The sequence below is a fragment of the Colletotrichum higginsianum genome, chromosome 4, assembly GCF_001672515.1.
Source record: "Colletotrichum higginsianum IMI 349063 chromosome 4, whole genome shotgun sequence".
In the NCBI taxonomy this organism is placed as follows: domain Eukaryota; kingdom Fungi; phylum Ascomycota; class Sordariomycetes; order Glomerellales; family Glomerellaceae; genus Colletotrichum; species Colletotrichum higginsianum.
The window spans coordinates 4,547,276-4,562,287 of NC_030957.1; the positions used below are offsets into that span (position 1 = coordinate 4,547,276).

At 58.0% G+C, this 15,012-nt stretch overlaps 5 protein-coding genes across 5 annotated transcripts; 2 read left to right on the top strand and 3 right to left on the bottom strand.

The window, feature by feature from the left end:
• Positions 1 to 134: 134 nt before the first annotated feature.
• Positions 135 to 1,289, bottom strand: CH63R_06687 (TRI14 protein; the record flags this gene model as incomplete). The annotated part of the gene is made up of 2 exons (XM_018301662.1): positions 135 to 1,023; positions 1,093 to 1,289. 2 exons carry the CDS (start codon positions 1,287 to 1,289, stop codon positions 135 to 137), a joined length of 1,086 nt encoding a protein of 361 aa, XP_018159512.1.
• A 2,834-nt stretch (positions 1,290 to 4,123) lies between these two features.
• On the bottom strand, positions 4,124 to 6,674 carry CH63R_06688 (Transketolase; the record flags this gene model as incomplete). The annotated part of the gene is made up of 5 exons (XM_018301663.1): positions 4,124 to 5,038; positions 5,153 to 5,670; positions 5,751 to 6,233; positions 6,306 to 6,415; positions 6,478 to 6,674. 5 exons carry the CDS (start codon positions 6,672 to 6,674, stop codon positions 4,124 to 4,126), a joined length of 2,223 nt encoding a protein of 740 aa, XP_018159513.1.
• A 1,614-nt stretch (positions 6,675 to 8,288) lies between these two features.
• CH63R_06689 (Zn 2cys6 transcription factor) lies at positions 8,289 to 10,574 on the top strand (the record flags this gene model as incomplete). Its single annotated transcript, XM_018301664.1, has 3 exons — positions 8,289 to 8,413; positions 8,512 to 10,361; positions 10,405 to 10,574. 3 exons carry the CDS (start codon positions 8,289 to 8,291, stop codon positions 10,572 to 10,574), a joined length of 2,145 nt encoding a protein of 714 aa, XP_018159514.1.
• A 234-nt stretch (positions 10,575 to 10,808) lies between these two features.
• Positions 10,809 to 11,735, bottom strand: CH63R_06690 (Dehydrogenase; the record flags this gene model as incomplete). The annotated part of the gene is made up of 1 exon (XM_018301665.1): positions 10,809 to 11,735. The coding sequence occupies one exon, from the start codon at positions 11,733 to 11,735 to the stop codon at positions 10,809 to 10,811; it is 927 nt and encodes a 308-aa protein (XP_018159515.1).
• A 1,031-nt stretch (positions 11,736 to 12,766) lies between these two features.
• Positions 12,767 to 14,536, top strand: CH63R_06691 (Pantothenate transporter liz1; the record flags this gene model as incomplete). The annotated part of the gene is made up of 6 exons (XM_018301666.1): positions 12,767 to 12,922; positions 12,987 to 13,030; positions 13,095 to 13,180; positions 13,264 to 13,850; positions 13,914 to 14,006; positions 14,096 to 14,536. 6 exons carry the CDS (start codon positions 12,767 to 12,769, stop codon positions 14,534 to 14,536), a joined length of 1,407 nt encoding a protein of 468 aa, XP_018159516.1.
• Between the last annotated feature and the right edge of the window lie 476 nt (positions 14,537 to 15,012).

Consider the following 15,012-nt stretch of genomic DNA (forward strand, 5'->3'; position numbering starts at 1 on the left):
CCAACTCTCCCGCCTTAGTTTACTGTTACATTTTTGTGTTTACATGTCCCTTCCACTACCACCGCCGCCGCCGTCATCACCACGACGCTCTCTCGCTGTCTCCCGTTGAGACTATCTTTTGTACAAATCTTACACTACAGCAGCGCCTCCACATGATCTGTGATGTCGTAAAACGGGAACTCGGTTCTGTTCCCTGCCAGCGTGCCGGGGACCAGCTGATCGCCCTTGGGCAGCACGACCAGGTTCAGCCCGTCGCCCACCTGGACCGTCGCGGTGGCCAAGTGGTTCTCCGGCACGCCGAACAGGCACTTGTCCACGGTCCCGAGGTACTCCGCGGCGTCCCACTTGCCGTCCTTGCTCCTCAGCACCCTGACGCCGGGCCCGCCCGCGATCAGGAGGACGGTGCCCCGGTACTTGGGGGGCAGATAGCTGGCGGTGGAGTCCTTGAACGCGCATTCGGGGGTCACCGGGATGACGACGGGCGTTCCCTTCGGGGCCCGCAGGTCGAACTTGAGAAGCTGCCCGTTGCTGTTGTCGTGCGTGAGGAGGGTCCACTCATGCGCCGCCATGCCTCCGAAGCCGGGGGTGCAGGTCTCCCGCGGCTGGCTGAGGAACCACTCCGACACCTTGGGCGGGGCCGACCCGTCGAACTTGTCCACCTTCAGGATGCTCCCCGGGAACTTGCCGTTGACGTAGACGTTGCCGAAGGGGTCCTGCTCGAGGTCCGCGAAACCGCCGTACTGGCCGTGCGTGGTTTCCGTGAGGTTGGCCCTGTAGATGACTTCCTTCGACTTGGGGTTGTAGAGCATGACGGTGTTGTCGCCCGAGACGTCGGAGCCCGCCGGCTGCTTCTCAAAGGCGGCTCCCGCGTTGGCCAGGATGGAGATGAGACCCGTCCGCTTGTTGATGTCGATGCCGGAGAGGTGGGTGCCGGGGGTGTGGGAGATGCCGGGGAACTCGACGACCTCGACCAGCGCGTCCTTGTAGGGGTCGAACACGCCCAGCGTGCCGTTGTAGAGGTTTCTGTTTTTTTGTGTGTTCTCGTTAGTCCAGGTGAGCACTCCTACGACTTTGCAGGAGGAGATGGCTTACGACACGTAGAGAAGGCACGTGCTAGGGTCGAACTCGGCGTTTTCGGGGTACAGCTGGAACTGGTTGATGGAAAAGTTGCCTTGGAACGGGGGGCAGGCGGGCGTAGGGCTCTCGCCGTAAACCTCATTGGGAATCATCAGCGTGCCCCGCCAGGCCCCAGCTATGAGGAATGGTGTGGCGGCAAGTAGTAAAGCCATTATGTTTGATCGGGTATTGAGTGTTCGTCGATTCGTTCTTGTCGGAAGAGACGTTGGGAACTCATCAAGCTTAAGTATCTGGAGGCATGCATATACAAGAGACTGCGGACGCTGAAGAGACTAATCAGTAAATATTTCCCACATAAAAGGTTTTGGCAGATTGGTAGTAACTCCAGAGCGTCGTCACTTCCGGCTGTATATGGCGTGATGGGCGAGCAGGCGCAGAGTGGAGGTGCAACGTGATGGGAACTCGTGTCAAGATTGCCTGATTCGAACTACTATGCAAAATTGTCTCCAATTGTTGGTAGATCATGGTCGCATAGTCTATCTGTCCGTGTAACGTAACCCACATATTCGATGGCGAATGAATAAACGCCTTGAACTTTGATCTGACACTCAGCTAAACATGATGGCACTCCGTCCCACGTGTAGCCAAAGGATGCCAAGGGCGACTTAGGCTGAGTAACGTTTTGACGGCAATTTCCCAGCTACCAGTATCAGTACATGGAAGTCCAGCTGAGGGAATCCCTAACGGATCTTCTTACGCCCCTCTAGTATGTAGCGGAGCCCCAGTGAGCCATGTATATCCAAATCTCCAGGCTCAACGCTCTACCTTTTGTCTCGCAGTTTAGGTTATTGCTTTTAAACGGCTCATCCGTATGATATAGGGACAACTACACCTTCCGTAGTCAACTAATTTCCTTCTGCCCCACGAGAGCGAGGGTTACGCTTGACGCTTGACCTTCATCAGCTCGTTTTATTTTGTTTCAAAACTTAATCTGCAGTCAGTTGCCTGCTATAGGAGCGAAGTGTTATGATCGGCATCCTATCGCCGTTAATATCGCCGCTACTCCGTCTTGCCGTCACCAATCAAAAGTTACCTAGGTAGGCAATGGACCGTGCTTCTGGTGGACGGACCTCGGAGGTCAGCCGGCGGCAGGCAGTTGGCCAAATTTCCAGGTACCCGATTGATACCGGGCGGTCTACTAAGGTATGTAGCCAAGGCGGTCCCTTTTGAGGTCGCACAGGTACGCAATGTGGGGGAAACACGGTAGAAACGCAGCCTTGGTGTCATTCTTCTTCAGAGACGCCGTATCGTTGTCAGATATGTTTTGTTTTTGTCTTTGCTATCAATCTGATCTAAGCACGGGTACCCTGCGCACTTGAAAAAGTGCCTTGGCAATTGGGTTATGCTGCTTCTATGCTGGCTGTGCATCACAAGCCAAGACCTACCTGAAATGGTCCATGGCTACAGCTGAAATAACTTCTCACAGGCGGGCAAGTGAAAGTCAGAAACGGGCACGAAGGCAACTGCGCTTATGTACTCGATCTCGTGATGATATTGCTCTCGTTATTGTTGTTGTTGCAGTTATTTGCAGGTGAGCGGGCCTCTGCTGGCTGGTCTCGAAGCCAAGTGCCCTCCCTGCTGCTGCCCCACTTTGCCAGACGGGCTGGCCGTCTGTCGGGGCATTGGTACATGGGCCTGATCAGCCCCACTCTGCCCCAGGGCCCGGATCAACCCACTACTGGCTCGGGGCCCGATCACTGCCGAGCCGCCCAGGTCGGGGTTCGACTCCGACACTTACTAGAACTCATCCATAATGTCATCGTAGAAGGCTTGGAGAATGCTTCGCCCATTTCTTCATTACAAAACTGCATGATGAATTGGTGCGAGAGAGCCATGGACTACTGCCTCTTAAGAACTCTTGAGGAGAGGAACCTTCAAGAAAGTGAGCGATGACGGATGGACCGATCAGATCAGTGTCGTGATGGCCTCACGCAAGTGGAAGCTTTTACCCAGGCCAATCAGATGGTTCTTGCGACCCAACCCGAGACGGGCTGCTCCGCGCGTCCATTGGATATAACTCACGATCTCCATACTTATCGAGATACTCGTGCGTTAGAGGGCGCCGGGCCCACACACAACACGCTCTCCGCCCAGCGAATGAGTTTGTTGTGATCACGTGTCCAACTCTAACGAACGAGTACTGCCGATCGAAATAATCGGATATTCCACCTTGCAAGCTAGATTGACAGCTAGCATTGCTCCAGAGGCTTAGGCGAGTGTTTTCAGCTTGAGATCCCATCAGAATGGTAACAGGTTTCCATCCAAAAAAAAAGTAACTTTTTTAGCAATGAGATGGAGTGTGCATTGTCGTACTATCTATGGCTGCGCCCAACAGTCAGGATGTTTGACTTTGTATTCGGTAGCTTGCCTATCTATGACAGCTATCCCGCGTAGCTTGACACTAGGGCTAGTTGCCGTTCTCGTAATTGTTTTATAAAGCAATCAGACTGCTTCATTCCGCATCTATTTCAAGTAACATGTAATTTAAGCAAATTGACAACGAGTGTTGATTCGGTACGCCATGGAATTTGTTGTTGGCATGACAGGGTTATATGCGTATTTATGAACATGCTTCCTTTACGCGGTCCGAGTCAGCAGGATAGTGAGTGTCTTGTTTCCGATGACCGACGGAAGCAAGGACGAGGGCCCCCATAGGCATTCGGCGGCAGGCTCCCGTTTAGACAAACGAGGGCATTTGGATCGAGACCAACATGTTGCCAAAATGGCCGATCCGGCAGGCATCCGGTTCATGCAGATGTCGCCGGTCCCACCTTGTGCGCCCGTATGCCCAGGAGGCTCAGCCCGCCCCATACGTAGGGAGCTGGCCGATTCGAATAGTTGGGAGCATGTCTTGAAAAATGGGTAAAAAAACATTGGAAACCCTGCTTCTAAACCGGCATCAAACTACTGGCCTCGTGTGTATTTCCCAACACAGCAAGACTCACTCATTACAGTCAGTACCTCGTTGCAACACAGCCCGCCCCTTCTAGTGCTCAAACCCGACCCCCAAGGGACCGTTCAGGTCCCTAAAGTCCCCGCGCAGCACCTCGATGCCGTCCCTGCGCACCTCCTCCACGAGCTTCTTGATCTCGGGCGCCATCCTCGCCGGGCGGAAGCCGAAGTAGTCGTACGCGGCCTTTGACGGCAGGCTCTTGCCGAACCGGCGCATCGAGAAGGCCGCGTCGGCGTAGCGCTCCCAGCCGTTGGCGGCGTAGGCCTCGATGACGACGGCCGGCCTGCCGGACCGCGGCTTCAGGACGGACTGCTTGTACTCCCGGGACTGCTGCTCGAAGAGGCGCTGGCAGGGGAACGAGACGACCCGCGCCCTGACGCCCTCCTCGGCGAGGAGGTCCCTGGTCTCCATGGCGAAGCCCATCTCCGAGCCGACCCCGATGAGGGTGACGTCGAAGTCGTCGCCGGCGGCCTCGGCGAAGACGTACGCGCCCTTGGCGACGCCGTCCCTCGACGAGTGCCGGGGGTACTGCGTGAGGGTCTGGCGGGAGAGCGAGATGATGGTCGGCGTCTCGGCGGCGCCGATGGCGGCGATGAAGGCGCCGGCGACCTCCTCCGAGTCGCAGGGGCGGATGTAGAGGGTGTTGGGCATGGCGCGGTACAGCGCCGGGAGGGCGATGGGCTGGTGCGTCGGGCCGTCCTCGCCCGTGCCGATGCTGTCGTGGGTGGCGATGTGGATCTGCTGGAGGCCTTGCAGCGCGGCCATGCGGACGGCCGGCGCGGCGTAGAGGTAGAACATGAAGAACGAGCTGGTGACGGGGAGGAAGGTCCCCTTCCTGAAGGCGGCCAGGCCGTTGGAGATGGCACACATGGCGTGTTCGCGGATGCCGTAGTGGATGTAGCGGCCCGAGTAGTCGCCGTTGAGGTTGCAGGCCGTCCGGAGCTCGGGCTAGAGTTGCCGTCAGTCAAGTCAGTCGGTCGTTCGGTCAAGCTGGGCTCACTTTCGAGCGAAAAAAGAAGACGAAGAAGAAGGAGATGATGAAGTTTGGACCTGGGGACTTACGGATTGGAAGTCAACCTTCTGGTTGTAGGCGACGTTGCATGATGGCGTGAGGTCGGCGGTGCCGATGAGGAAGTTCTTCATCTTCTCGCCCAGGGGGTTCCCCACGATGCCGGCGGACTTGCGGGTGGCCGTGGGCGCCGTCGGCAGCTGGTCCTTGGCGGGGATGTACTTGGTCCAGTCGTCCGGCATCTTGCCCTCGACACGGAGCTTGAACTCGGCGGCGAGTTCCGGGTACCGCTCCGTGTACTTCTGGACGGTGGCCGACCAGTCCGCCTCGTAGGCGCGTCCGCGCTCGGGGGCGTCGCGGAAGAAGTCGTAGACGTCCTGGGGGATGGCGAAGTGCTCGTCCGGGTTGAGGCCGAAGGACGCCTTGATGTTGGAGACGTCGTCGACGCCGAGGGCGGCGCCGTGGGTCTTTGCGTCGCCGGCTTTGACGGAACCGAAGCCGATCGTCGTGTGGATGTTGATGAAGGTAGGGCGGTCGCTGCTCCGCGCGGCGATGAGAGCGTTGGCAATAGCTGGACACCCAAAAAGACGTCATCAGCATGTCATAGAAATGTCTAGAGACCCGAAGCGGGTGGTGTGCAGAACGACATACCGGCCACGTTGGAGTTTCCGTCGAGGATCTCCAGAACGTTCCAACCCGTCGCCCTCATCTTGGCGTTGATGTCTTCCGTGTTTGCGACGTCGGCCGTCCCGTCGCAGGTGATGGAGTTGTTGTCGTAGATAATGCAGAGGTTGTTCAGCTTCCAGTGGCCAGCCAGCGACACCGCCTCGAGGCCGACGCCCTCCTGGAGGCAGGCATCGCCAATCATGCACCACGTCATGTTGTTCACGACCTCGTAGCCCGGCTGGTTGTATGTCGCCGCGAGGTTCTTCGTGGCCATCGCCAGCCCGACGGCGTTGGCAACGCCTTGGCCAAGCGGTCCTGTGGTGACTTCGACGCCTTCATTCTCGATCTCGGGGTGGCCCGGACACAGGGAATCAGTCTTCTCGGAGTGGTATGATTTGAGCTGATCGATTGTCATGCTCTTCACGCCGATGAGGTGCATGAAGAGATATTGCCATAGGCATGCATGGCCTGGCAGGTAGGTAGCTTGTCAGTTTCCCCCATCTGCTTCCATGGTCTCGGCGGGGAGGGAAGCTCGCATACCGTTGGAGAGGACGAAACGATCACGGTTGAAGTACTCGCAGTTTGAGGGGGAGTACTTCATGACATACTTGTACAGAGCGACCCCAATCGCGGCCATGCCCATCGCGGAGCTGCGGTATACATCGTTAGCCCAAGCTCTCCTGGAACGAATAGGAATAGTCATCAAACTCACCCGGGATGTCCTCCATTGAACTGCTGGCAGAGGTCGGCGATAAAAGCCCTAAACACCTTCAACACCCTGTCGTGCTTGTCGGAGCTCTCGAGCTTCAAGTCAGCGATGGCCGCCGGGACACCATGAGTGTTGGTGACATTCGGCTTGACGGGCAAGCCCTCGGTGGCTTTCTCATAGAGTTCCAGCGACGGCGCCATGGTGTATGATGCTATGGTAATGATGTTCGGCTGTCAAGGGGAAGCTCGATGCCTTTCTGTTTGTTGCATCCTGCTGTTGCAGCAGAACGTTTCCCCCTTATACCCCCCCGGCCATCTTGTCTTGCTGGGTGCTGCCATCGACTTGAGACTGTGTCTTCTCGTGGCGATGCTGGACAGCTGAGACGACACAAGCCGTATCGTTCGTCTCCCCGCTAAACGTCCGATGCGATGACCCGATCGACCATGGGGAACGATGTCCGGCTGTCCGCATCGACGAAACAGCCATGTTGGCGAGCCAGATACGGGCTGAACGGCGCCCTACTCCCCGAGAGCCAAGACGCGGGGGGGGAGGGGGACGAGAAGCCTCGATGCGAACTGGTCATTGAGTCTCGCGTCGGGGACTCCAAAGTGGGCCTCTTCGAGGACTGAGCAGGGGGGGTTGTCTATGGTGACTCGTAACGAGGCCGCGGATGATCGTTGTTCTTGCAATTCGGTTGCATTATCCGTACTCAGGCACAAGAGAATGTGAAAAAGGAGATGGCCTCGGTCACTATTCATAACTAAAATAAATGAATAAATGCGTTGACGTTAGTTGGATCGAATTCTCACCTGAAATGCCCTTGGACCACACAGAAAGTGGTCGACGCAAGCTCCTCGTAACCTCGTAAGTCAGCCGAGTTGTGGTGGCTACCAGTGAACCCTGCTGTCGATGAATGGGTCTGCGGAGGCTTTCCGTAGCGGCTCGTTGTATGATTGGGACAGAGTGAACGTCATACCATACTCCCGTTGATTACAAAATGCCCGGAAAGCATTATTGGTCTCAAATCTGGATGTAACCTCATGACTGATTCGTCTGGCTCCGCTCTTCTTAACGCAGCTCAGACTACTTCTACATTGAGAACACTTGCATCTGGGTTTTGTGGGACGGTCGTCGACTTGCACAAGACTCAACGGCCCTTGCGAGGCTGGCCCTCAAACACCAGACTCTATGTGGATGTGTATGGCGCACGACACCCGGCACAATGAAGAGGGTAAGCTTTCTGTACCAAGATATCTAACCGGAGGAACTGTACATGGCCCTAGCCTTATTGGATGTAATCAGAGCAAAGCCCTTTCGAGACACTCGGATAAAGGCCGAGTAGTCTCTGCTTTCTTGACTCGCCGCACAATGACTTCACGTGTTGTCCATCAACCTGAACCCAACATGCGGATGACCGGAGATTCACGGACCAAGGCATTCTTGAGCCGCAGAATCAACTCCATCCCCGACCCCAGATGATAGTGCCGCGATGCAACTCCCGCCCCAACCCAAGCTTCTCCGCGTCCCCCCGCACAAAGCAACAGGACCCTTCCCTGCGGACCATGGCCGAATCTCATGACAAGAGTGCGGGGAAAGCAACCAGACTAGCGGGGTCTCAAGTCGAGGAACCGGTCCACTACCATTATTTAAGAGCGGCAGATGCCTCGAGACGAAGTCAAACGCCCCCCGACTCTCCAGTGTTGAGTGAGACGTTTTTTGACGAGCAACCCCCGTCTGCTCCAGTTTCCCCCTTGGCCAATAGCCGTCAACGGTCTATCCGCAACTGACAAAGCTCCTCGACGCGAGATCAACCAATGGACACCTCGTCCACTGCCAGACGCAAGTCAACCGCATCTTCAGTGGCCGCTTCCGGGACCGAAACTCGGCCGCGACGTGTCAGGCCCTCCCGAGCTCGCGGACTGCGGACATCCACCGGCTGGTGAGTGATTGGGCATCCCCGTTCTCTCAGAACTCCGTGCGGTTTTGCTACGTCATTATACTCTGACTGACATTCTCCTCCGGCGAGTGAGATTGCAGCTTGACCTGCAGGAGGAGGCGCATCAAATGCGACGAGGGCAAGCCCAAATGTGCCCAGTGTTGCAAGTCAGACCGGGGCTGCGAGTACGCCCAGCCCGCTGCCCCTGAAGAGGCTTTGGAGACCCGGCATCGTTCACAGTCGGTCGTGTCGACGGCGGCCGACCAGGATCTCCCGGACGATTACCTCCCAGGCCTACCTAACGCAGCTGAGGGAACAACAGACAGCGGAGTCGTAGTCACACCCCCGGTCCCCAAGGACGCCCCAGCATCAACAGCGACAGCAGCAGTAGCAGCAGCAGCAACCGCTCATCCGGTCGACTTCGCGACGCCATTCGTCCCCTCCTTCGACCCGGCGGACCCATGTGGCACCACACTGGGCGTCGAGGAGACCCTACAGCCGAGCGTCTCGGACGCCGACCTCGGCTTCTCGCCCCTGGCCCTCAGCCAGACGTCCCTGCTCAACATCTCGCCCTTTGAGTGGTACGACCTGCTCGCCCAGGACGCCATTAACAACATCCAGAGACTGAACAGCCTCTCCGGCGGCGAGACCAGGTGGGCCTTTGACGAAAGCACTCTATCACGGAGGCAGAGTCCGATTCCCGAATCGCCTCGGGATGGGAACGAGGGACCGCCGGGCTTCGGTCAGGAGGATGCCCCGGTCACCCAGCCCTGGAACACGACCAGCAACATTGAGTTGTCAGAGAGTGATCTTGCCTACTTCCGTTACTATGTGGATGTGGTCGGCCCCATTCTCGATCTCTTTGATCCAGAGAGGCACTTCTCCAATGTGGTCCCCCACCTTGCCGTGCGGAATATTGGCTTGCTCAAGTCCATCCTGGCGGTGGCAGCCCGGCACATGTCTCTTGGTAGTACTGCCAGCATCGACGATGGCCCGGCTCCCAGCAACCCCCCTTCGCCGGATACGAGTTACCCGGGAGGAGGCCAGGCAGAGACCGAGCCAGCTCGGATGGCCACGCAGTTCTACTACGAGACTCTGCAGTATCTCTCCCACACGCTGCTCTACCCGTCCTACGCCAACTCCCACGAGATCCTCGCCACCGCCATCATGATCAGCACCTACGAGATGTTCGACGCCGACGGCCCCTCGACCAACGGGGACTGGGAGCGCCACCTCCGGGGCGCCTTTTGGATCCAGCGCTCGCAGAACAACAACGGCGAGTCCGCCGACGGGCTGAGGCGGGCCGTCTGGTGGGCGTGGCTCCGGCAGGACATCTGGGCCGCCTTCCGGTCCGGCCGCCGGACGCTCACCATCTTCCAGCCGCAGAGGAGGATCCGGGACCTCGGCTCGGACGAGCTCGTGACCAGGATCCTGTTCATCGCGGCCAAGTGCGTCGAGTACGCCTCCCGCGACGCGGACGCCGCCCCCGTGCGAGACCTGCAGCACCGCCTGAACCATGGCAACCGGCTCCTGCGGTCCCTGGAAGAGTGGCGTCAAGCGCTGCCGGCCTCTTTTGCCCCTATTTCCGCCGCCCCCACTCCCGTCCCCGAGACCGCGTCCGCGGCAGGCATCCCCTTCGCGTCGTCTCCCACGTCGTCTGCCGGCCACTCCAGGCGAGACTCGGTCTGCGCTTCGTCCGTGAAGTCGGCCTCCAAGCAGATCTTCCACCCCGTCTGGATCCACCCGCCGAGTCACGCGGGCGCCATGCAGATGTACCACTTTGCGCGGGCCATCGTCCTCCTGGCCCAGCCGACGACGGGGGGCCTCAACGCGTATCGGCAACGGCAGAGGTCCCTGACCGAGAGCCTCCACACGGTCTGCGGCATTGCGGATTCGTGCAGGGACACCGATCCCGCCATGGCGTTCGTCAACGTGCAAGCCGTCTTTGCCGGTGAGTACTCCGTTGAGGTCACGGGGGAGGTATGGGTGTTAAGTAAGTGAAAACGGCGATGCTGACGACCCGATAACAGTGGGACAATGTGCCCAAGATAAACAGAAGCAGTCGGAGATTCTCCCAATATTGGACCGAGCGCTTGCTATCAGCAAGTTTCCTGTTAAGGGGTTGACACAGGCCCTCCGGAGACTCTGGGACGAAGGGGTGTAAAACGGGGGGCCAGTGAGTCACGGCAATAGTGTCATCGATCATGGCATTCGGATTTTGCGAGGTGAATCAACTTAAAAAGAAAATTGAGTTTCGTCGTAGACTAGATGTGTCTATGATCTATGATATATAGATAGTCGTGTACATCATTACATGCTGCCTGCGGAGGTTTGCCCACTCCCCCCCCTTTGAACCCTTTTCCCAAGCCCCTCGAATCCAATTGCCCAAACGGTTCACTTACCAAGCGCCAACGATCCCGGCAACGGGGATGTCGATGCCGGTGGTATAGCTCGCGCCGTCCGACAGCAGGTACACGTAGGCGCCGCCGAGCTCCTTGGGGTCCGCCAGCCGGGGCATGCCGCCGTAGTATTGCATCTTGAGGTCCCAGTCGGGTGCCTGGTCGACAAAGTAGGTCATGGCGGTCCTGACGAAGCCGGGCGAGATGGAGTTGACGCGGATGCCGTGCTTGGCCCACTCCATGGCCAGCGTGTGCGTCATGTTCCTGACGGCGCCCTTGGTGGCCCCGTACGGCGCCGAGGGCGCGGCGCGGTTGGGCCGGTACGAGGTCATGGAGGCGGTGAAGACGATGGAGCCCTTGACGCCCAGCTCGATGAAGCGGCGGGCCACCGTCGTCGCGCAGAAGTAGGCGCCGAAGACGTTGAGGTTGAAGAGCTGCTCGAGCTGGGCGCGGTCAAAGGCCAGGGCCGGCTGGTGCTTGGTCATGCCGGCATTGGCGACGAGGCCGTGGATGGCGCCCTCGCGGGCGATGATGGCGTCGACGGCGGCCGTGATGCTCTCCTCGGAGGTGACGTCGCAGTGGACGTAGTGGATGCGCTTGGGGTTCGCCTGCTGGACGGCCTGGAACTCCTCGCCGGGCTCGAAGAGGTCGAGCGAGTAGACGGCGGCGGCGTCGTTGGCGAGGCACACCTCTGCGATGCCCAGGCCGATGCCTCTGTTGGCGCCCGTGATGGCGATGACCTTGTTCTTCAGCGAGATCCTCCAGTCGTGGTCGGGACCGGGCTGCGTGTTGAGGAAATCAGGGGCACTCGAGCTAGCCGGGGCCGCAGCAGTGGCGGCGGCGGCGGCGGCGGCAGGGTTTGGTGTGGCACCATTACCGTTGCTCGCCTGGGCTGAAGTGGCCTCGGCCGTTGCGCTGGGAGACATCCTGGCGGAGTATCTGAGCTGGTTTATGAAAAGAAAAGGAGGCTCGAAGAGGCGAAGTGGAAAGAGAAAGGGCAGCGTGAACAAGATCTGGCTCAGGTGGGCTGGCTGGGAGGGTACTGTAGAGACTCTAGGCAAGCGTGAGTATATTACTTCGGGGAAACCAGAGGGCAACTGATATATCATTCAGACGTAGCCGGGCTTATATCCCGCGTTTCGCCCGTGACCGGATGGATGCCGAATGCTGCTCTAGTCGCAGTTTGATGTCGCCGATCAAAGCAGAGAGCGGAGCAAGCTGAGCCAACTTCGGCACGGGGGATGTCTTTCGGCTATCACGAACAACAAGGTGGTCTTCCTCTTCCTCCCTATTCGAAGGTAACGATTCATGCATGGACCCCGTCGCATACGCCTTGTTGTTGGACCCATCCCATAGCCCTCTAACCAATCTCATGATCCAACAAGGGAAAGGTTCGCCTCGAGACGGCCCTCGCCTCGAGGCCACGCACTAGTGCCGCCCCCCTCGCGTCGTCTCACAACTGGGTTCCCCTCATCCGGGGGACCACCCGGGACGTTGCCAGACACGCGGACCGCCCAACTCTCCATCCCGTCTGGACTCCAAGATCTGGGGTAAACAACAAGTTCCGGCAAGTTAGCTACGCTTTCTCCACGGGGAAGACTTTGTGGTGGTGTGCGGGGGGAGTGGTATGGTTCGCGTTTTCCCCGATCCCGACAACGCCTCGGACCACACAACAAGCCATTGGAAATCTGTAGAGGTACTGGTGTCGGTGTACGCTGGCAGGCTGTTGTTTTTTGATGCCTTGACGTAGGTAGACCTTTTGACTGTTAACCCCGGGTTCCGTCCCCAATGCATGTCTCCCTATAAGTAACAGACCGTCACATTTTTCGGAGGAATATCCAATGTCAGCTTCGGACTACGCCTCCAGACTATTACCAACGAGTTACACTTCCCCGTCGGATCTGCCAAGTCTTTCTCAACGGGATACTAACGGAACATCCCACGTCAGATCATCAACATGGCCATCGGGAGGACCTCCTCGTCGCCCAGCGTCGAGGCAAACGACCAGAAAGATCCCAACGGCCAGCATGTCGAGATTTCCAGCCAAGGGATCACTTGGACGGAGGAAGAGGAGAAGAAGCTCGTCAAGAAGATTGACCTCTTCCTGATGCCGGTGAGATTGAGATCCAGGATGGCTGCCTCTGCATCTGAGCGCCTCTCTAACAACAGAATCGCAGACTATCTGGCTCATGTATCTTCTGTCATACATGGACAGAACCAAGTAAGTCCTAAGTCTCGTCTCCGATGTAAAACTGTTCCTAACCGGTGTGTTTCTCACACTGCAGCATCGGAAATGCCAAGATTGCAGGAATGGCAGACGACCTTAGCTTGTCCTCTTCCCAGTACAGCATCGTCCTCATCGTGTTCTTCAGTACGTATCCCCTCCCTCGTCACCTTTCACAGCAACCCGTTGGTTTTTTCCGCTTCAGGTCATGAGTGCTGACAGCCAGACAGTTGGTTACGTCCTCTTCGAGCCCCCGTCCAACATGATCCTCGTCCGGACCCGTCCGTCCTTATACCTCCCCTTCATCATGGCCGTCTGGGGCGTCCTCACCTGCGTCATGGCCGTCGTCAAGACCTACCACCACCTCGTCATCCTCCGAGTCTTCGTCGGTATCATGGAGGCCGGCTTCTCCCCGGGCATCCTCCTCATCATCTCGTCCTGGTACCGACGTGCCGAGCAGTCGAGGCGCTTCGCCATCTTCATGTCGGCGGCGATCCTGTCGGGCGCCTTTGGCGGCCTGCTCGCGGGCGCCATCACGAGCGGTCTCGAGGGCGCCCACGGCCTCCGGGGCTGGAGGTGGCTCTTCATCGTCGAAGGCGTGGCGACTATCGGCTGGGCGGGCATCTCGGCCTTCATCCTGCTGGACTTCCCGGCCACGTCGAAGCGGCTGTCGGAGCGCGAGCGGGCGATTGCGATTGCGAGGCTGCAGGAAGACAACGTCACCGTCCGAGGGGAGGAGGAGAAGCTCGGCAAGAGAAAGTCGTTCATGCTGGCCCTCAGCAACTGGAGGACGTGGGGTTTCGTCCTCGGTTACATGGTATGAGTTTGCTGGCAAAGATGCTGTGGTGACAAAGCGGCTCGAGACTGACGAGAGTTCTAGGTCATTGTTGGTTCATCGACACTCTCCTACTTTTACCCTACGCTCGTCCACGGACTCGGCTTCACGTCGACAGTTCAGGCCCAGTACATGACAGTACGTCTCCCCTTGTTTCTGTTTTGTCTCTGTACAAACCTTTGCCCGATTCATCCGAGTACGAAGCTGACACCGAGACTCACTCACAGGTCCCGATCTACGCGTTTGCTTTCGTCTGCACTGCCATCACCGGATTCTACGGCGATAGAATCCCGGATCACCGAGGGTTGGTCATCGCCGGCTGGCTCGCGTTCAGCACCGTCACCTCGATCTGCGTGTGCGTGGTGTACAACTTCACGGCCCGCTACGTGCTCCTCGTCCTCATGGCCGCCGGGCTCTGGGCCTCCAACGCCATGTCGCTCTCCTTCGCCAGCTCGACGTTTGGCAGCATGGATGCCGAGGTGCGCGCCATCGCCCTCGCACTGATGAATGCCCTCGGAAACCTCGCCCAGATCTACGGCGCGTACCTGTTCCCCGAAGGCGACGCTCCGAAGTACCTGTTGGGCTTTGGTGTAATTTCCGGTATGCTGGGACTGGGTGTCGTCGTTTACCTCGTGATGCACGTCATGGTTAGGAAATACCAGTCCTAGACGGTGGAGCGCTGCCTCGAGACGCGCTTTGGCGCCCTGGTAGTCCAATAGATATTGTTTTCTTTGCATTGCTGTTCATTCTTCCCAGAGCCGTCCTGCAATTGTAAGCTTGAAGTGTTCCCTAATACTCTAGAATGTCAAACCAAGGGAGCCCTTGAATACGGGCTTGCCAACCCAAGCCGTCTCTTCCCTTCGTGATACATCATACTAGTGTCCTATTTACTCACGCACTCCCATTACCGCGGATTTGATCGGCAACCGGTAACATCTAGCTCCCCGCTGGGGTTAGATAAGCCTCCCCAGATACAGGACGTCCAATCTGACAAAGTTCCATGCAGCTTTTCTGCATCCTCGGGGAGTGGGGGCGGGCTTGATCCCGGGCCCGTACAAGGGAGACATACAATCTTCTTCGTGGCCGGAACATTTTACATTCCCATTCACGGGTGCGTTATTTGTCACGCTTGAGTTCTATTCCG